The following is a 21,624-nucleotide window of genomic DNA, read 5'->3' as shown; positions in this document are numbered from 1 at the left end:
ACACAGCCCAGCAGTGATTTGTGCGCGGAATGAAACACAGCCCAGCAGTGATTTGTGCGCGGAATGAAACACAGCCCAGCAGTGATTTGTGTGCGGAATGAAACACAGCCCAGCAGTGATTTGTGCGCGGAATGAAACACAGCCCAGCAGTGATTTGTGGGCGGAATGAAACACAGCCCAGCAGTGATATGTGTGCGGAATGAAACACAGCCCAGCAGTGATATGTGTGCGGAATGAAACACAGCCCAGCAGTGATATGTGTGCGGAATGAAACACAGCCCAGCAGTGATATGTGTGCGGAGTGAAACACAGCCCAGCAGTGATGTGTGTGGAATGAAACACAGCCCAGCAGTGATATGTGTGCGGAATGAAACACAGCCCAGCAGTGATATGTGTGGAATGACACACAGCCCAGCAGTGATATGTGCGGAATGAAACACAGCCCAGCAGTGATTTGTGCGGAATGAAACACAGCCCAGCAGTGATGTGTGTGGAATGAAACACAGCCCAGCAGTGAAGCCTTCAGTGTACACACACACACGGAAGATCTGCACAGCAGCGGCACGAAGGCAGAGGAGGGAAAAAACAACTTAAAAGCAGATAAAAGGTGAACATTGAGTCCTGATTGTTATTTATTTAGCTATCCGTTCGGTCGCTTGGTTGTTTTTTTTTTTTTTTCCAGCGCCCGTGCAGTGAACGTGAGCACGCACCCAGTTCACGCGCGCGGAAATTGCGTCGTGTTTTGACTGGGATTCGTGCACAGATATTGCCCGAAACGTGTGTTTGAGAGAGTAAGAAAAAGTGTGTGTGTGTGTGTGTGTGTGTGAGACTCGGGGTTTATACCAACCTGTTGCTCATCAGCGCTCGTGCACAATATAATGACGCTTCGGATTGTGCGTGTTTGTGCACGTGCATAAATCCGCTAAATCACACGTTTGTGGGGTTAACATGATCACACTGACAGGTGAAGTAGAAGCTGTGATTATTAGACAGGAAATGAAACAGTGTTGAGATGCAGGTTTGCAGTTCTGAGATGTTTTCAGCTCATCATGGTTTTCACAGATGGTTTCAGGTTCTCTAGTCTTCCTGTCAGATCAGACAGGTCTGATCCTCTGATCTCTCTGTCTGCAGATCCTCCATTCTGTCTCAACTGTAATGACTGTTAAAATGTGTAATGTGTGTAAAAAAATCCCAGCAGGGGATCAGCAGCTTCTGAAAAACTCAAACCAGCTCATCTGATACCAACATAATCATCCATGTGACCACACAGATCAGATCAGATCACACAGATCAGATCAGACCAATCCACACAGATCAGATCACACAGATCAGACCAATCCACACAGATCAGATCACACAGATCAGACCAATCCACACAGATCAGATCACACAGATCAGACCAATCCACACAGATCAGATCACACAGATCAGACCAATCCACACAGATCAGATCACACAGATCAGACCAATCCACACAGATCAGATCACACAGATCAGACCAATCCACACAGATCAGATCACACAGATCAGACCAATCCACACAGATCAGACCACACAGATCAGACCAATCCACACAGATCAGATCACACAGATCAGACCAATCCACACAGATCAGATCACACAGATCAGACCAATCCACACAGATCAGATCACACAGATCAGACCAATCCACACAGATCAGACCACTCAGACCAGATCACACAGACCAGATCACACAGACCAGACCAATCCACACAGATCAGACCAATCCACACAGATCAGACCAATCCACACAGATCAGACCAATCCACACAGATCAGACCAATCCACACAGATCAGACCAATCCACACAGATCAGACCAATCCACACAGATCAGACCAATCCACACAGATCAGACCAATCCACACAGATCAGACCAATCCACACAGATCAGACCAATCCACACAGATCAGACCAATCCACACAGATCAGACCAATCCACACAGATCAGACCAATCCACACAGATCAGACCAATCCACACAGATCAGACCAATCCACACAGATCAGACCAATCCACACAGATCAGACCAATCCACACAGATCAGACCAATCCACACAGATCAGATCACACAGATCAGACCAATCCACACAGATCAGATCACACAGATCAGACCAATCCACACAGATCAGATCACACAGATCAGACCAATCCACACAGATCAGATCACACAGATCAGACCAATCCACACAGATCAGATCACACAGATCAGACCAATCCACACAGATCAGATCACACAGACCAGATCACACAGATCAGACCAATCCACACAGATCAGATCACACAGATCAGACCACTCAGACCAGATCAGATCACACAGATCAGACCAATCCACACAGATCAGATCACACAGATCAGACCAATCCACACAGATCAGATCACACAGATCAGACCAATCCACACAGATCAGATCACACAGATCAGACCAATCCACACAGACCAATCCACACAGATCAGACCAATCCACACAGATCAGACCAATCCACACAGATCAGACCGATCACACAGATCAGACCGATCACACAGATCAGACCAATCCACACAGATCAGACCAATCCACACAGATCAGACCAATCCACACAGATCAGACCGATCACACAGATCAGACCGATCACACAGATCAGACCGATCACACAGATCAGACCGATCACACAGATCAGACCGATCCACACAGATCAGACCGATCCACACAGATCAGACCGATCCACACAGATCAGACCACTCCACACAGATCAGACCACTCCACACAGATCAGACCACTCCACACAGATCAGACCACTCCACACAGATCAGACCACTCCACACAGATCAGACCACTCCACACAGACCAGATCACACAGATTAGACCAGATCAGACTTTTTCGTCATTTGTATTAGATGTACGTTGTACATTGTCCTGCAGCCATGTGATTGGCTGATTGGGTAGCTGTATAAAAGAGCGTGTGTGTGTGGTAAAATACCAGGGTTTCCCGCAGCACTTTGCAGTTCGGGCGGCCCGCCTAAGCTGGGAGACCCTACCGCCTTATCTAGGTTGTTAAAAAAATAAAAAAATTCCGCTGCACAAAAGGCCGTCAAGTGCATTTCGGAGAATAGCGTGGAGGCGCTTCACACCACAAGCGCGCATGCGCGTCACACGGACAAAATGAGAGAAAGACGTGGTCTGTCACTGTCTGGAGGATAACTAGCCAGTTGATAAAACACGTGTCCGTGAGAACTGTAAGTGAACTTGTGTTTTGGGTTTATTTAAGCCTGTTATTGTATTAGTCTATAGTTCTTGTAAATTTAAAGTAAGTTATCTGGTGATTTTGTTGTTTGAGTTCTTCACCTGCTAGCTAGGTTGCACATGCCTTTTTTTAATAATTGTTAAAGGTAGTATAGGGTCTGTGGTCTATCTCACAATGAAGCCCCGCCCACCCGGGGCCCCGCCCACCCGCCCAACCCTACCGCCTTAACTAAGAAACTTTCTGCGGGAAACCCTGAATACATGACTTTATCCTGCTTGTGTTTAAGAGGAAGATGGCTGCTCAGAACAGGAGCTTGGTAGATGATTACTCCAGATACCTGAAGGCGTTCGAGCTGTTTCTGGAACGTTCATCTGAACACCAGTGTATGAGAGACTTCATCCATAATACACTTCCAAACATCCTGTCCACGTAAGTGTTGACACCACATCACACACACACACACACACACACACACACACACACACACACACACACAATTGGGTCACATGCTGAACCTTTATTGAATTATCTTCCTAAAGTATACTTTTCAGTAGATTTAGTGTGTGTGTTTATCAGTCTGTGTTGAGAAACACTAAACCATAACCAACTTTACTGCAGTTAATAAATGAGCGTTTACATAGTAACGGCTCATGTACAAGGACCTTTACAGCAGACATAAATGGATTTAGTTTAACTTTTATAGAAGGTGCTTAACAGTCACTGGGTTGAACTTTAAGCTATAACATAATAAAAGTATCAGTAATGGGCGAAACATTTCAGTTGTAGAAAAGAAAGTGATGTGTCACGTGTTTAAATAAAAGGAATCAGATAGGCATCAAAGTTAATGTTATGATGAAGGAGTTAAATCAGGAAACATGATAAATGTCTCTCTCTCACTCTCTCACACACACACTCTCTCTCACACACACATGCACTCTTTTCTTTCTCTTTCTCTCTCTCTCTCTCTCTCTCTCTCTTTCTCAGTGTTGGAGCAGGAAAGTCCACTCTGAATGTTATGGGGGTGGGAAGCGGAGGAGGTATAAATCTTTTATTATTATATAACCGAGTATTAATATACTTTTATCCCATTGTAACTCTGTGAAACACACACACACGCGCGCACACACACACACACTCTGTCTGCAGGGGACATAGATCTGGAAATCCTCACACAGCTGCACACTAAACATCCTGAGGCCCGAGTGGAGAATGATGTGGTGGAACCCAGTGGGGACATGCTGTATAAATATAAAGGTTACACACACTCACACACACATCTCTCTTTAGTGTTCTTTATCTGTGTCACAATGAGTCATGATCACAAAATCAGGGTTTATTACAATTAACAATTTCAATTACAATTTAAAATTTAATTAACAATTCAACATGTTCAAGTTTATAGAGTGTGTAGGGTTTAGTGTCAATACTGTAGGGTGTAGTGTGTATGAGTTATAGGGCAGGGTGTAAACTACAGAGGGTGGGGTATGAAGGGCTTAGGGCTTTGGGTGTATGGTATAGGGCCTAGAGGCTGTGCTGTGGGATGTATAGGGAAAAAACTTAGGGCTTGTGCTGTAGGTTAGAGCGAGCATGCTGTAGGGTTTAGGATATAGCATTTAGGGTGTATGCTTTAGGGTTTATGGTGTGTATTATAGGGTTTAAGGTGTTGGTGATGTGGTAGCCTAGTGGTTAAGGTGTTTGTTGGGCTACCAATCGGAAGGTTGTGAGCTCGATTCTTACGTCCACCAAGCTGCTACTTCTGGGCCCCTGAGCAAGGCCCTTAACCCTCAATTGCTCAGTTGTATAAAAAAAAATGTACGTCCCTCTGGATAAGAGGGTCTGCTAAATGCTGTAAATGTGTTTCTGTAGGGTGTGTAGAGTGTAGGGTTTATGCTTTAAGGGTATTTCTGTTGGGTTTTACTGTTTACATTTAGGGCATTTTTCAGACACTTTTATCCAGAGCGACTTACATTTTTCTCATTTTATACTAGGGTGTGTAGGGTTTAGGGTGTATGCTGTAAGGTGCTGTACTGATATTAACCATGTGCAGTTTTAGTAGCGAAGACGTCAGGCCTCGATCACATCACCTTCAGGTTTAATAAGATGACGGCATCGGAGTTCGAGAGCGACTGGAAACAGAGGAACATTGACAGGAAGTTTGACTTCATCCACATGATTCAGGTTTGCCCATAAACTAATTGCCCATTTGCCCATAAACTCACTGCTACATACCAGGGATTTTATCCTAAAGAATGATTAACGTTCACTTAACTGAAATGATTTTATTACAGCTCTCTGCTCTCTTAGCAGCTCACTTTTCTTTAACTGAATTATTATTTACTTTGTCGTAAAGGTTAACCCTATGGAGTCGATGAATGCGTATACGCGTTTTGTGGCATAATCTCCTGTTAAGGCTGAAATGAACTTAACTTACACTTTCAGTTTTTAATAACAACAAAACACTATGCTTTTGTAAAATAAAGAAAATAAACAGAGTGCGTTTCTCTGCCATCTCGGTCACCACTCTTCACGGACACACAAATAAAACAACCCAAATCTCAGCGAATACTTGCCTCAAATACAAGATAAATATATGCATAGAAAGCTTGAAATGTCTACTTGTAAATAAACAAATTCAAGTCAAACACAAATAATCTATTTTTATGTAATCCGTAAGAAAGTAAGGAGTGGTCTGGTTTCGCTTAATTATAGCTAATGTGTTCCCGCCTCCCTCTGAGCGCGCTGTTCATATGGAAATGAACTGAGGTGATTCAGGTACTGTAATCACATACACGCCTCCGAGACACAGGAATGACTCTGTAAATGAAATCTAGACCTGTGTGCTTTGCAAAGCCAAGCAAAGCATGGTAAGAGGCAGGACACTCCTTGGAAATGCCAGGCATGTGATGTTCACTTATGTGTTCAGCTGAAAAGGAACTGTTCAATTCCTTACAGCCTTTTTTATCTTCCACTTTTCCTGTTGACTTTTTTTGTTGCACAGTTTTGCCCTGATTGTGTCTTCCATGTTATTACTAACTTCTAAAGTGATTGTGAGTGATAGATATTCTAAATAAACTACAAACAAAAAATATACACATTTATTTTGTCCTCACATTATTTCTTGTAACTCCTGTCTCAGTCACACACTTACCTGTAAGGCTCATTATGCAGCTCATTATGCGGGCCTTTGTCTTCTCAGGTGTGAATCACACTAATATTCATGATAGTTGACGCCTACTCGCATATGCCCTTTACAAACAAAAAGTGTCTTAGAAAATTTAAATCGATATATTGTTTTCTGTGAGCGAGTAAACAAGATGATTTTCACATAATTTCGAAGCAAAAACTCTAGGTTACAAGATCCAGTTCTCAAAAGTCCTGTGATCCAATGTTCTGTATGTGTTTTATGGCCTTATTCAAGTGATTTAAAATGTTTCATTTTTCACTAACCACGCATAAACATTGTTTCCTCAAAAACACAATCATGTACATACATGCTGCTCACATATTATTGTAGTCCAGTTTGTGCTGATTACAGCTATATTAGACTTTAGCCATTTATATCTTTATAAGCAACTGAAAAAAACACAAATGTCAGGGTATGACAAAACTTCTCCAGGCCCTAAAAATACCCTTAGACCCCAGAGGGTTAATAAGGAACTGGTATAGTTCTATTTATAAAGCTAATTATACATTTTTTTTATTTATAATAAAACTAAACCTGGCTCTTTGTTGTTGAACTGCAAAACTAAGATGTATTAGTGAAATAAACACTTTGCGGAGGTGATGATCTGTCACTTCACTTCTCCTCAGATGCTGTACTATGTGAAGGACCCAGAGGCAACGGTTTCCTTCTTCCGGAGTTTACTGCACAAAGACGGAAAACTCCTCATTATCCTGGTGTCAGGTAAACATACCACAGGCACACGTGTGGAGTTTTTGTATTAACACGTTCATGAGATGTCTGAAGATTAATCAAAATTAAACCCCGGAGGGTTATTTTAGTGCTATCTGGCTAATTGATTGCACCTCCTGCAGGAGATAGTGGGTGGGGTGGGTTATGGAGAAGGTACCGAGATCAGGTGCACAGTCGCTGTGTCTCCACCGCAGACATCACAAGGTTCTTAGACGCCAAAAGAATCCCTTACGAGAGCCATGTTTTTGAGTCCAGTATGGACATCACAGAGTGTTTCACAGATGGAGATGAGAAAGGAGAGCTGATGCTGGACTTCCTGACAGAGATCCTGGAGTTCAGTAAGAACGCTTCTCCAGAGCTGAAGGCCGGAGTGCTGGAGCTCCTCAAACAGCCCGAGTGCAGCCGAGAGGTGGACGGCAGGGTCATGTTCAACAGCAACATGGAGGCCTTGGTGATTGACCCATAACTCTGAAATGGAGACATCCCACTACAAGCCTCTTACTAAAGCCTTAATTAATGTCTGCTATTTAATTGTGGATGAAGAGCTAAATAATTATATTAACAATTAAATGCTTTCAGTAATCCTGTCAGGGTAACTCATGCTAGCTGGCTAATGTTGTCTGGAAGAATATAAACAATCATAGCTTTGCTAATGAATTTTGCTCAGGGATTTTTGTTACTTGAGTAGAATTAGTAGTAAACACATGTTAAGTTAGTACATGGTTGTTAGTGTGGTGGAAATTCACCTCTTTAAGAAGTCCCTACTAAACACGAAGAACTTGATCACGAGCCACGTCGCTGTTCCTCAGAGCGTGACAGATGGCTACAATGGATGAAGAAAAAAATCCTTCCAAATGTCAAATATTCATTTTCTCTGCATGTACTGTGTATGATTTTGCATGTGATGAATAAAATTTTATTTGAAATCTTATATTCTCAGTGTAGCTTGCTAGCAGGAGTTAGCTGAGGAATTCTAAACAGTTATGGATATGACTTAAAATTTGTCTCAGAAATCTGGTCAGTTAGATCCTGTTAGCTAAGTGGCTAACTTTTAACAGTAAAGCTTCTGAGCAAGAACATCAAAAAGCCTGAACATCCTGTTAAGTTATTGTATATTGGCAATCTTACTGGTGTTAAATTTTCTCATGTTAACCTGCTAACAAGCTGGAAGAATTAACAATTAGGAGTTACACCAAGAAAAACTGACTTAAACTGACTGAACATTAGCTAGCTAGCTAGAATTCGATGGAAATGTAAAAAAAAATATATGATTTAAATTTTGTCTCTGAAATTCTGTCATGATAGCAATGTGTCCAGTGTTAGCACTGAAGCAGTGTTAGCACCTGTTCTGTAAATGATCTTTATCAATAGCACTAAATAACACTTCATTCTTACAAAGATTCTTATGCGATATTTTTTTAACATGAGTATGACCTAAATCTGTAAAATATTTGCGGTATATAATACTTGAAATTAATATACATTATTTAAAAACTTATTTAATAAGCCCCACCTTCTTCCACAATCTTACATTAGCTATTGTAGTCTCAACTCAACTTTTTGGTTTGAAAGACGCTCAGCATTTGTTTCACTGAGCTAATGTTGGCGGCAGGTCAAGAGTAGAGTTGTGCACAAAACTAGACCATGATATAGTTTCTCGTGAATTGTGTTGGTTTTATTTGTCACAAAACAGTCAATTAAATAGTCAATTAAATCTGATGGACTCAATCATCACTTAGAATTGCAGTCAAGATGAAATGGTGTTGGCAAATTAAAGAGGGTGTTTTTTAAACAGTATTGTACTGTATAATAAGCGTTGATATTTGCTAACTCACTGCATCCCCTGCAGGACAGAGTGGCTGGGGCAGGTTATGGAGAACCTACCGAGCTCAGCTCTGCAAGAGCGACATCAGTCAGTGTGTCACAACCGGAGACATCAGGAACTTCCTGGACGCTGAAGGAATTCCCTACGAGAGCCACACTCTCCCATCTCAGATGGACATCACTGAGTGTTTCACAGCTGGAGATGAGAAAGGAGAGCTGCTGCTGGACTTTCTGACAGAGGTCCAGGATTTCAGTAAGAACGCTTCTCCAGAGCTGAAGGCCGGAGTGCTGGAGCTCCTCAAACAGCCCGAGTGCAGCCGAGAGGTGGACGGCAGGATTATATTCAACAACAACCTGGAGACCTTAGTGCTCACTCCGTAGAGCTGAAACATGATCATACTCTAAAATAAAGAAGAGACTTGATTTTAGTTCATTATTTTTAGATTTTAATTTCAGCTTAGGACGTTAAATAAATCTGTCTGATGTCTGTTGTAATTGTTTCTATAATGTTTACACAGTAACAAACTAGACTTTGTTTCAGAGTTATATAAAAATAATAAATATAGTATGTTAAATAATATAAAAAGCAATCCTTCACTAACAGAACGTGTTTGTTGACCAGTTAACCGTCTGAACTGTGACTTGAACTGAGTGAGAGTTTATAAATGAGATGGACTGTGATTGTATTTTGCATAATGTCAAAAATATAATAAATTAATGAGGAAAAACTATTTAGAAGAGTTGTCGTTTACGTTTTTGTTTATTTTAGTGTCCCATTGATATTTAATGATATTCAGATGATAATCATTGTAAGGAATTCTCATCTGCCGCCTGGAAGGGATAACTTAATTCAGCCTCTCGTCCGCTGCTCGATTTCTGGTTCTCGGCTAGTACTCTGAGAAGTCTCAATGAAACACACTAGTCGAAGTCTTTCAAAGAGAAGTTCCGAAGTTTATTAAGTAAAACAGGAATATATAGTCGTACAGGAAGAAGAATGGTCACCTACAACAGAGCAGAGCAGACACCTCCTTTTTCTGCAAGGAGCATGTCTAAGGCCATGCGGTTTTCTATGGCAGTCAAACGTCCTGATGAGCCGGCACAGAAGGGTCCGTGGGGTCACTGCTGAACGTCGTGGTGTGATGGTGGGAGAAGCCAGGAGGTTTCTAGAAGACTCATGGAAGGGTTAGAAGGCTGTATCTCTGTAACATAAAGAAAATGGTGTTACACAGAGTACACTTTTATACATTCACAACATTCACAAGTCGACCCCTGGAGGACATCTCTTCACCCTGGTAGCATGGATCCACTGTGGAAAAAGATCAGTGCGTTCACCTGTGCGTGTAGTCATGACTATTTCCGCTGGCCCATCATATTGACTTTCGCCCAATGGTTTATGTTTTAATGATTTCATTAGGACCCACTTGAAAGGGATGGGTCGGTGCCTTAGAAATGACAGGTACAGCTGCTGAAATTTGTTCATAGTGTTTTGATAAAGTGTCAATCAGGGCAGCGGAATACTCAGCGATGTGCACCCTCAGAGAGAATACATGCGCGGGTTAGAGCAAAAAGTTCAGCTGCCTGTGCAGACATAAAAGGTAAAGAGTAAGCTTCAACAACATCAGGCAGAGCACACACAGAGAATACCCACACAGAAAGTGACCATCATGTGGCTTTGAACAAAAGCCATCAACAAATAGTGAATCACCTGTATTTAATGGAGTGGATTCTAAATCAGGGCAAATGCTAGTATGGTTTCAGCACAGCAATCATGCGGAGTGTCGTGCAGTGTGGCATCCTGAGTTCTACTGTAAGTAGACGTGCAAGCACGTTACGAAACAGAAATATATTGCAATCTACTAGAATTTATATTGCAATACATTAGAAAATATATTTCAATGTATCAGAAACTTCCTCATATATTTGAAAATATATAGCAATATATGGATGGACACCCTATTGTTATATATTGATTCATATATTAAAATACATTGATATACAAACAAAACTATTACATTAATGCATGTATGTTTATTGAAAAAAAAAAAGTTTTTATTTTATTTATTTTTTTTATGAGTTATGCATAGGTTTACAGAGAGGTTGATTAACAATAGTCCAAATCAAATTTTGCATGACATTCATTATATTTTACATTATATAGCCATATGGATGGACCATATATGCAGGGATGCACACAACTGGTGCGCAGGTGCGCATGGGCCCCCAAAATGAAAAATGCGCGCTCTAAACGCTCATGTGCGTACCGACGTCGTTGACGGGCGTTAATGCAGAGTTGACATTTTAGATTAATTTAGATTGAGGTTAATACTGTGAGAGATGTCCAAAAAACAGCAAACATTAAGTAGCTTCTTTGGCATTCCGCCACCTCAAAAGATGTCAATGTCGGTACGTACAACGGCATTTTACCGAATCTACGGCAAATGGTTGAGATCGGGGATTCCCTTGTGCATTCCCTTGTGCACACACCCTTGAGAACTGCGCGAAATCAGCTGATCTGGGGGTGTCCTATTGTGTGACATTTAACTGATCTGTTGTCAAGCTATTACAGTTTTATTTATTCAGAGGTGGAGCAAAAAATATACAAGTGTTAAAAACACTGTGTCATGAGAATGGCATTTCCTATTGTAAACTAGGAAAGTTTCATAATATCAGATGGTCTGCATGGAGGCACGAGACTCTACTGAAAATATGGAAACAGTTGCCTTCTATTAAGATACAATTGTCTAATACAGATGACAGCGACTTGAAGTATATCTGCACACAACGTTTTCAGTGCTTTCTGGCCAACATGCTTGACATTGGCAACATTCTGCAGCTAACTTCCCAAAGGTTTCAGCTGGAAAAACTAACCATAGGAGAATATAAAGATGAACTAATGCTAGCCATTGGACAGTTCAGCCTTTTGCTGGATGGAGAAGGCCAACACAGAAAACAAGCAGTTCACAATTCAGAAGCTGACAGAGACAAAGCTGAATTACTCAGAGGTTTAATTGGTGAGTTTGAAATCAGGTATGAATCTCTGAAGTCTTGTGATCACTTTTTGGTTTTTGATGCATCTACCTGGCCCCAAGAAATGCAAGACCTCCACAGTTTTGGAAACACCGTAATCAGCATGATTCTTCAGAAGTATGAAGCGATCTTGCCTCTTGACAGAGACTCCACTATAGAGAATGGATGCGTTTAAAGCAAGCAGGAAAGCGATTGGCAGCATCTTCTGTGTATGACTTGGACAAGATACTTAATACAAGCGATCCAGATTGTTACTGCAACATTTACAAGATTCTTAAATTGTCCCTTACACTTCATCTGAGCAGTGCTGCTTGTAAGAGGGATTTCTCGCACCTCAATATAATAAAAAACAAGTACAGATCCCGTCTGACACATACTCATCTTCCAGCCTTGATGCACATTCACTTGTCAAAGATGAGTACAGATACATTTGACCCAAAGCCAGCAGTAGAGCTATGGATGCAGACAACCCATCGTAGACTTAACCAGGGAGGTGCAACCACTTCCAGCGCCCAGGAGGCTGTAAGGTTGTCCTGTACTACAGTTGAAATTGAGGACAGTGAGGAGGGCAGTGAGGAAGGTGATGTTTAGTTTCACTGCACAAAGGGTGAGTACCAGTTCCATTCTCTAAGTGCTCTCCTGAGAACCTGGCTAAAAAAGTTGTGTGCATCCCTGCATATATGGCTATATATTGATTCATATATTGTAAAATGGAGATAAGAGTATTATAAATTCATTTATTATTAACAGCAGCAATTACAACTTTTTTTTTTTGAGTCCACTTTTCATCAACATGACATTTCAGTACCTCCTGCAACGTGGAGGTAACGTTGGCATAATGTGGCAGATTAATTAACATACATTTCCTGTTGAATTACATCACATCAAAAACCTTTTTCCTGCAATCTTTTCAAGCCAACTACATTTTCTAAATTTAGCACTGAACTGTGTGATTTGTCATACTGTCTTCCAACAGCAAAACATTTTCTGTCATCAAGTCTCTCTAACCACTCACCTTAACCACTAAATTTCACAATATATGGAGACGCATGAAATATATTGTCACGTAATATATTGAGAAATATATTTTTGTTGCGTAAGGGTCATCAGACTGAGTGGTGTTTAAAATTATAATATTGAAGCAGTTTGAAGATCTTTCTATTCGAAAACGAGACTTTTGGAATCCAGCGTGAAAAGTTCCTCTATCGCTTTTATACACTGTGACTACAATCTGAGGTTTTTTATTATTTGGTTGTTTAAACAAGTCTATTATTCCAATCACATTCTGAGAATCATAACAGCACTGTAGAGTGGCAGAGTCTCCGATATTCACACTGAGCTCTTCATCAGGCTGATAAACTGGTGGCATTGTTAGAGATTGTGCAGTAACCCAGTGTCTACCAGGATGGACTGTATCTAGAACAAAATAAATACATTAAATTAATTCAAACGATAAATTTCATTCGAAAATACATATTAAACACATGACTAAAGGTATAATATTGAAATTATTTCCACATACAACTTCATTTTCTTTTATTGTAATAAACTTCTAATCATCTAATCAAACTAGATGGAGATAATTTGCTCATATTACTTAGACATGGTGCTGAAGATGAAAAGTAAAATCCAGAAACTGCTCATTGTTCATTTCTTATCAAATCTACAGTGTTTGTGTCTCATTTGTTAACAGAATGTGAATGCACTTGAAGCACAGTTTGATTTCATATTCATACTACAAGCGGTCTGTACTGAGCATGCTCAGAATATGACACTTGATTGGTTGTATTTAAAAGAAAGGGCACTTAACACAATTATGTGGTATTCTGATCTGAACAAATATAACCTTTAAATATGAATAAAAATTAAAAATCTGCTTTTTGTGTAAGGATCCAGCCCGAACTTTTGGCCTTGTGCATTTGTTTATGTTCTGTGTCACGTGTCTGCCCCACCCTTGTCTCTTCCTCCCTTTATTTTAGCTATCCTGCATTTGGGTCTGTTTTTATCCCTGCACCGCTGACAGAAGGACTCCGCCTGACTCAGACCCAGCAGGATGGCTTTAGTCAGGACAGGCTTATTGCGGGAACATTTTTTTCCCCAGACTGTTCTCTCAGCCCTGTTTGTACCTGGACTTTAGTTTATTTTTTTGGGGGTGACATCAGTCCGCATTTGTTCCAGTGAGGGATGCCGCCTCACTTCCTGCCGGGGGACGATGTCACCAGCCCAGTTTTTGCTTTGTTTTTTTTTTTTGGTGTCCTGCTGCATCTCCCCACATCTGTTCTGGTGGGGGCTGTTGATTCACTTCCTGGTTTCCCATGGAGGAGGCCACCACACTTCCTCTCCTACCATTCTAGTGCTCGAGATGTGGGTCTGGCCGCGGTGTGTCGGAGCTTGTGCACGGTCCTTCTGCTTAGATGTAGACATCGCTCGGCCTTTCTGCTCCACGGTGGACGTCATTCTGCCCTTCTGCTTGGCGGTCGATGTCTCTCGGCCCTCTCTGGCTGTGCCGCCATGTGCCTTCCTCCCTCCCACCAGCCTTGCCGTGTGCCTTGCTCCCCCACCTGCCTCACAGTTTGCCTTGCTCCCCCCACCTGCCTCGCCATGTGCCTTGCTCCCCCCACCTGCCTCGCCGTGTGCCTTGCTCCACCCAACTGCCTCGTCATGTTCCTTGCTCCACCCTCCTGGATCTCTTCGGGATCGTGGTCCCCTCAGATATGATTTGATACGAGATTGGCAAATTGGGAGCCGTGCCTGGAGGGGGGTACTGTAAGGATCCAGCCCGGACTTTTGGCCATAAGCGTTTGTTTATGTTCTGTGTCACATGTCTGCCCCGCCCTTGTCTCTTCCTCCCCACCTCTGCACACCTGTTCCTCGTGTGTTAATTGTCTTGTGTATTTAACCGTGCCACGTTGCCTATAGCGGTGCGGAATCCTTGTACCTTGTTGCATCTAAGTCGTCTCTTGTCATATTTGGTTTCGTCTTTTTTAGTCATTAATCCTGTTTATTACAGCTATCCTGCATTTGGGTCTGTTTTTATCCCTGCACCACTGACATTTTGTTGTGCTGAATTAGATCAGTTTAGACATGGAAACTACTGACATTGTGTAAACGTATGTGTTTCTAGCTAATTGTATTGCACTGGGGTTGGACAATGAATCTGAAACAGTGGCCAATTTACTGTAGTGTTGGAGGTTGTTGCACCTATCTATGCTGACCATCTTGGCCAAACATCACTGATTTCAGTTTCCATAAATAAGAGCAGAGTGTGAATGGGAGACATATCAGAGTTTAAAAGAGGACAAAGTGGTACAAGTGTCTTGTCCTTGTGGTGTATGGTGAGCTACGAAATCCAGATGTACCATGAAAGGTACATGAAGGTTTCTTCCTGGAAGACATCAAACTCCTCAACATAAACTGAACTGTGTGGAATACACACACACACACGCACACACACACACACTGTATTTTTGCACAATGTACTGTATAATATACTTTTATAATAAACTGCAAAATACACAATATACTACACAGTCTGTGGTGTGAAGATAAAAGTTAGGGATTTTTGTGTAAATCGGATCAAACTGACTGTATAAATTATATCTACAACATCAGGAGGAAAAATATCTGAATGTAGAGACATTTTACAAGTAGAAAAATTAGAAATGAGACTCATTATAAATAAAGCAGACCCACTGATATCTACAGAAAGAACAGAATTATCTGTAGAGTATATAATAGTGAAAAGATCATTATTTATGTGTACACATACCTGCATTGTTCCTGGAGAATCTTCAATAGAAGCATTTACTATGAATTTAGAAACACACAAAATTACTGATTAACATAAAAATAACTTTATTTATTATCTGATGACAAAAAAACTTACTTTTATCACCTTTTCTTCTCCTCAGTATTAAATAAGTGAGACAGAAAATCAGAAGTACGCACAAACCCAAAGCCGAACCCAAACCGATCAATGTCCGATGTAGAGATCTGATCATTTCTGATTCTGTTATTTCACCACATTATATTTAGATTAGTACAAAACACTGACATCTCACCTGTGTTGTGTTGTGTGTTGGTGTTAGTGTTGTCTCCATGCAGTGTTGGTTCACACACCACTGAATGATCACACAGAGCTGCTTTAGATGTTTCTGATGCAATAGTAACATGATCACCTATAAACATTGATCAGGATTCACTTAGTAAAAGTCTGTAACTGTTGTTGAAGAAAACACAGTTAACATTTCACTACTTCACTATTATTTATCTTCCAGGTAACGTATCTAATGAGGAGCTGGCTTTAATTTCTAGATTACTGGTTGAACATAAGTGGTTTCATAACCTGAAATCCTTTGTGCAGTCATGAGTTGAGTGTAAGTTCTGAAGGACCTGTTTTACCTGATGTGATTCATATGTACAATGCAGCATGGTCCATGTGATTACACAGATCAGGCCAGAGCACACAGATCAGGCCAGACCACTCAGATCAGGCCAGACCACTCAGATCAGATCACTCAGATCAGACCACTCAGATCAGATCACACAGATTAGACCAGATCAGACTTTTTCGTCATTTGTATTAGATTTTGTACGTTGTCCTGCAGCCATGTGATTGGCTGATTGGGTAGCTGTATAAATGAGTGTGTATGAGTGTGTGTGTGTGTGTTAGTTAAAATACCAGGGTTTCCCGCAGCACTTTGTAGTGGAAATCCTACCGCCTTAACTAGGTCGTCCAAAAACATAATAATTCCGCTGCACAAAAGGCCGTCAAGTGCATCTCGGAGAATTGCGCGGACGCGCTTCATACCGCGAGCGCGCACACGCGCCACACGGCTAAAATGAGAGAAAGACGTGGTCCGTCATTGTCTGGAGAATAAAACACGTGTCCGTGAGAACTGTAAGTGAACTTGTGTTTTGGTTTTATTTAAGCCTGTTATTGTATTAGTCTATAGTTCTTGTAAATTTAAAGTTATCTGGTGATTTTGTTGTTTGAGTTCTTCACCTGCTAGCTAGGTTGCACATGCCTTTTTTTAATAATTGTTAAAGGTAGTATAGGGTCTGTGGTCTATCTCACAATGAAGCCCCGCCCACCCGGGGCCCCGCCCACCCGCTGAACCCTACCACCTTAACTAAGAAACTTTCTGCGGGAAACCCTGAATACATGACTTTATCCTGCTTGTGTTTAAGAGAAAGATGGCTGCTCAGAACAGGAGCTTGGTAGATGATGACTCCAGATACCTGAAGGCGTTCGAGCTGTTTCTGGAACGTTCATCTGAACACCAGTGTATGAGAGACTTCATCCATAATACACTTCCAAACATCCTGTCCACGTAAGTGTTGACACCCCAACACCCCTAACACACACACACACACACACACACACACACACACACACACACACACACACACAATTGGGTCACATGCTGAACCTTAATTATTTTCCTAAAGTAAACTTTCAGTAGATTTAGTGTGTGTTTCTGTGTTACACAAGAGTTTGATTTTCCTGCTATTTCCATTTGTGCCTGCTTGAGAAACACTAAACTAGCGTTTGCATCAAACACAAATTCACAGTGGGCCAAAATATAAAACTGAGAAAGTCACGGGCCAAACTGAATATTTATTGAAAACTTTAGTTTTGCTAAAACACAGGATTTGGAACAACTCCTGAGTTCTTTCCCGAGTCAATAACTCCTGAGCTAAACGCTGTTACTACACAAAACGCGGTTGTAGCTGCGTCTCTACATTACTACGATAGAAAAGAGGTGTTATTTGTGTAGTAACAGCGTTTAGCTCAGGAGTTATTGACTCGGGAAACGCCAATCTGTGAATATGTGGCCAACTTCCTGCTCCTTCAGTTCTCTACAGCGCTGGAAACCTGATCCTACATTAACACGTCCTACTTCTTGTCTTTATCGTAAGCCTTTCTTCGCTTTCTTTCTTTCTTTGTTTTTATCCTCCATGTCAATGTTAAAACCGCTTTCTGCTAAAGTCACACATGCTCACTGAACACTCTCTCCGCACATATTGAAAAGCCCCGCCCCTTTCTGCTCATTGGCTACACGTTTGTTTAGATTTTTGTTTATTATCAGCCTGACTCAGTTTTCTGAAGCCTTTCTCAAAAATCTGAAACCCTGCCTTTAACGACTGTCAACAGAGAATGAGGGGCGCTTGCTATTCGTGACTACGCGTCAATACAGTGGCAAGGCATTCTGGGATTTGTAGTATTAGCGGAGCATGCGGCTAGACAGCTGTAATGCACATTTGATATGATCTCGCGGGCCAAATATAATTACACCAGAGGACACCCCTGGTTTACATAGTAACAGCTCATGCACCAGGACCTTTACAGCAGACATAAATTGATTTAGTTTAACTTTTATAGAAGGAGTTTAACAGTCAGTGGGTTGAACTTTAAGCTATAACATAATAAAATTATAAGTAATGGGCAAAACATTTCAGTTGTAGAAAAGAAAGTGATGTGTCACGTGTTTAAAGTGATATTGTGTCACGTGTTTAAATAAAAGGAATCAGATAGGCATCAAAGTTAATGTTATAATGAAGGAGTTAAATCAGGAAACATGATAAATCTCTCTCTCTCTCTCTCTCTCTTTCTTTCTCACACACACACTCTTTTTCTCTCATTCTCTCTCACACTCACTCTCACACACTCTTTCTCTCTATCACACACACACACACTCTCTCTCTCTCTCTCTCTCTCTCTCTCTCTCTCTCTCTCTGTCGCTCTCTTTCTCAGTGTTGGAGCAGGAAAGTCCACTCTGAATGTTATGGGGGTGGGAAGCGGAGGAGGTATAAATATTTTATTATATAACCGAGTATTAATATACTTTTATCCCAGTGTAACCCTGTAAAACACACACACACACACACACACACACACACACACACACACACACACACACACACACACACACACACACACACACACTCTGTCTGCAGGGGACATAGATCTGGAAATCCTCACACAGCTGCACACTAAACATCCAGAGGCCCGAGTGGAGAATGATGTGGTGGAACCCAGTGGGGACATGCTGTATAAATATAAAGGTTACACACACACTCACACACACATCTCTCTTTAGTGTTCTTTATCTGTGTCACAATGAGTCAAAGTCAGGGTTTATTACAATTAACAATTTCAATTACAATTTAAAATTTAATTAACAATTCAACATGTTCAAGTTTATAGAGTGTGTAGGGTTTAGTGTCAATACTGTAGGGTGTAGTGTGTATGAGTTATAGGGCAGGGTGTAAACTACAGAGGGTAGGGTATGAAGGGCTTAGGGGTTTGGGTGTATGGTATAGGGCCTAGAGGCTGTGCTGTGGGATGTATAGGGAAAAAACTTAGGGCTTGTGCTGTAGATTAGAGCGAGCATGCTGTAGGGTTTGGGATATAGCATTTAGGGTGTATGCTTTAGGGTTTATGGTGTGTATTATAGGGTTTAGGGTGTATAGGGTTTGAGGGGTGTGTCATATAGGGTGTGTGCTGTAAGGTTTAAGGTGTTGGTGATGCTGAAGCCTAGTGGTTAAGGTGTTGGGCTACCAATCGATATGAGTTTGATTCTTACGTCCACCAAGCTGCTACTGCTGGGCCCCTGAGCAAGGCCCTTAACCCTCAATTGCTCAGTTGTATAAAAAAAAATGTACGTCCCTCTGGATAAGAGGGTCTGCTAAATGCTGTAAATGTGTTTCTGTAGGGTGTGTAGAGTGTAGGGTTTATGCTTTAAGGGTATTTCTGTTGGGTTTTACTGTTTACATTTAGGGCATTTTTCAGACACTTTTATCCAGAGCGACTTACATTTTTCTCATTTTATACTAGGGTGTGTAGGGTTTAGGGTGTATGCTGTAAGGTGCTGTACTGATATTAACCATGTGCAGTTTTAGTAGCGAAGACGTCAGGCCTCGATCACATCACCTTCAGGTTTAATAAGATGACGGCATCGGAGTTCGAGAGCGACTGGAAACAGAGGAACATTGACAGGAAGTTTGACTTCATCCACATGATTCAGGTTTGCCCATAAACTAATTGCCCATTTGCCCATAAACTCACTGCTACATACCAGGGATTTTATCCTAAAGAATGATTAACGTTCACTTAACTGAAATGATTTTATTACAGCTCTCTGCTCTCTTAGCAGCTCACTTTTCTTTAACTGAATTATTATTTACTTTGTTGTAAAGGTTAATAATGAACTGGTAATAGTTCTATTTATAAAGCTAATTATACATTTCTTTTTTATTTATAATAAACCTAACCCTGGCTCTTTGTTGTTGAACTGCAAAACTAAGATGTATTAGTGAAATAAAGTAAACACTTTGCAGAGGTGATGATCTGTCACTTCACTTCTCCTCAGATGCTGTACTATGTGAAGGATCCCGAGGCAACGGTTTCCTTCTTCCGGAGTTTACTGCACAAAGACGGAAAACTCCTCATTTTCCTGGTGTCAGGTAAACACACCACAGGCACACGTGTGGAGTTTTTGTATTAACACGTTCATGAGATGTCTGAAGATTAATCAAAATTAAACCCCGGAGGGTTATTTTAGTGCTATCTGACTAATTGATTGCACCTCCTGCAGGAGATAGTGGGTGGGGTGGGTTATGGAGAAGGTACCGAGATCAGGTGCACAGTCGCTGTGTCTCCACCGCAGACATCACAAGGTTCTTAGACGCCAAAAGAATCCCTTACGAGAGCCATGTTTTTGAGTCCAGTATGGACATCACAGAGTGTTTCACAGATGGAGATGAGAAAGGAGAGCTGATGCTGGACTTCCTGACAGAGATCCTGGAGTTCAGTAAGAACGCTTCTCCAGAGCTGAAGGCCGGAGTGCTGGAGCTCCTCAAACAGCCCGAGTGCAGCCGAGAGGTGGACGGCAGGATTATATTCAACAACAACCTGGAGACCTTAGTGCTCACTCCGTAGAGCTGAAACATGATCATACTCTAAAATAAAGAAAAGACTTGTTTCTAGTTCATTATTTTTAGATTTTAATTTCAGCTTAGGACGTTAAATAAATCTGTCTGATGTCTGTTGTAATTGTTTCTATAATGTTTACACAGTAACAAACTAGACTTTGTTTCAGAGTTAAATAATAAATATAGTATGTTTAAATAATATAAAAAGCAATCCTTCACTAACAGAACGTGACTTGAACTGAGTGAGAGTTTATAAAGGAGATGGACTGTGATTGTATTTTGCATAATGTCAAAAATATAATAAATTAAAGAGTAAAAACTATTTTGAAGAGTTGTCTTTTACGTTTTTGTTTATTTTAGTGCCCCATTGATATTTAATGATATTCAGATGATAATCATTGTAAGTAATTCTCATCTGCCGCCTGGACGGGATAACTTAATTCAGCCTCTCGTCCTCTGCTCGATTTCGTGTGTGCAGAGCTTAATGCTAGTGCAAAAGTAGCCTTGGCCGTTATTACAAAGTAGGAACCCACCAGCCAATGTATCGAGTTTCTTACAAATGCTTTCGGTGTTGCAAGTGCGATATGTGCAAAGCAGGTGGTTAAACTACGGTCAGGGCATCTGTGTGTATGTGTAAGAGAAGGACTGTGTATGTGGGGGAGAGTGTGAGAGAGAAAGAAC

The 21,624-nt window shown here is 41.2% G+C and overlaps 2 protein-coding genes and 1 long non-coding RNA gene across 6 annotated transcripts; 2 read left to right on the top strand and 1 right to left on the bottom strand.

Moving 5' to 3' along the window:
* The first annotated feature begins 410 nt into the window (after positions 1-410).
* Positions 411-9,710, top strand: LOC113653116 (histamine N-methyltransferase). 4 transcript variants are annotated; one of them, XM_027162573.2, is made up of 7 exons: positions 411-607; positions 3,529-3,671; positions 4,227-4,279; positions 4,389-4,496; positions 5,290-5,420; positions 7,053-7,146; positions 7,278-8,086. In XM_027162573.2, the coding sequence occupies exons 2-7, from the start codon at positions 3,535-3,537 to the stop codon at positions 7,619-7,621; spliced, it is 867 nt and encodes a 288-aa protein (XP_027018374.2). In that variant the 5' UTR covers positions 411-607; positions 3,529-3,534; the 3' UTR covers positions 7,622-8,086. The 4 variants fall into 4 exon arrangements, with proteins under 4 accessions (XP_027018374.2, XP_027018375.2, XP_027018371.2 ...); XM_027162574.2 differs by having other exon boundaries at positions 414-607; positions 7,437-8,086; XM_027162570.2 differs by lacking the exon at positions 7,278-8,086 and adding an exon at positions 9,005-9,710 and having other exon boundaries at positions 427-607.
* Positions 9,711-12,729: 3,019 nt separating this feature from the next.
* On the bottom strand, positions 12,730-16,130 carry LOC125141412. Its single transcript, XR_007140784.1, has 3 exons — positions 16,068-16,130; positions 15,776-15,813; positions 12,730-13,422 (listed from the first exon to the last, which is right to left on the bottom strand). It is a non-coding gene; the product is annotated as an uncharacterized LOC125141412 (long non-coding RNA).
* A 574-nt stretch (positions 16,131-16,704) lies between these two features.
* LOC113653115 (histamine N-methyltransferase-like) lies at positions 16,705-21,280 on the top strand. Its single transcript, XM_027162569.2, has 7 exons — positions 16,705-16,906; positions 17,197-17,339; positions 18,764-18,816; positions 18,967-19,074; positions 19,906-20,036; positions 20,382-20,475; positions 20,607-21,280. Exons 2-7 carry the CDS (start codon positions 17,203-17,205, stop codon positions 20,948-20,950), a joined length of 867 nt encoding a protein of 288 aa, XP_027018370.1. The 5' UTR covers positions 16,705-16,906; positions 17,197-17,202; the 3' UTR covers positions 20,951-21,280.
* Positions 21,281-21,624: the final 344 nt, after the last annotated feature.

This window comes from Tachysurus fulvidraco, chromosome 6, assembly GCF_022655615.1.
Source record: "Tachysurus fulvidraco isolate hzauxx_2018 chromosome 6, HZAU_PFXX_2.0, whole genome shotgun sequence".
NCBI classification, from domain to species: Eukaryota; Metazoa; Chordata; class Actinopteri; order Siluriformes; family Bagridae; genus Tachysurus; species Tachysurus fulvidraco.
Note: the sequence above shows the minus strand (reverse complement) of the source record. Positions and strands in the feature narration are given on the sequence as shown.

What these genes read in the sequence shown, in the direction of transcription:
- LOC113653116 (XM_027162570.2), top strand. Translation starts at nt 3,535, where the DNA reads ATGGCTGCTCAGAACAGGAGCTTGGTAGATGATTACTCCAGATACCTG. An exon ending in CTTCCAAACATCCTGTCCAC is followed by an intron (nt 3,672 to 4,226) that starts GTAAGTGTTGAC and finishes TCTCTTTCTCAG; the next exon opens with TGTTGGAGCAGGAAAGTCCA. An exon ending in ACTTCATCCACATGATTCAG is followed by an intron (nt 5,421 to 7,052) that starts GTTTGCCCATAA and finishes ACTTCTCCTCAG; the next exon opens with ATGCTGTACTATGTGAAGGA.
- LOC113653115 (XM_027162569.2), top strand. Translation starts at nt 17,203, where the DNA reads ATGGCTGCTCAGAACAGGAGCTTGGTAGATGATGACTCCAGATACCTG. An exon ending in GGGGGTGGGAAGCGGAGGAG is followed by an intron (nt 18,817 to 18,966) that starts GTATAAATATTT and finishes CTCTGTCTGCAG; the next exon opens with GGGACATAGATCTGGAAATC. An exon ending in CCTCATTTTCCTGGTGTCAG is followed by an intron (nt 20,476 to 20,606) that starts GTAAACACACCA and finishes CACCTCCTGCAG; the next exon opens with GAGATAGTGGGTGGGGTGGG.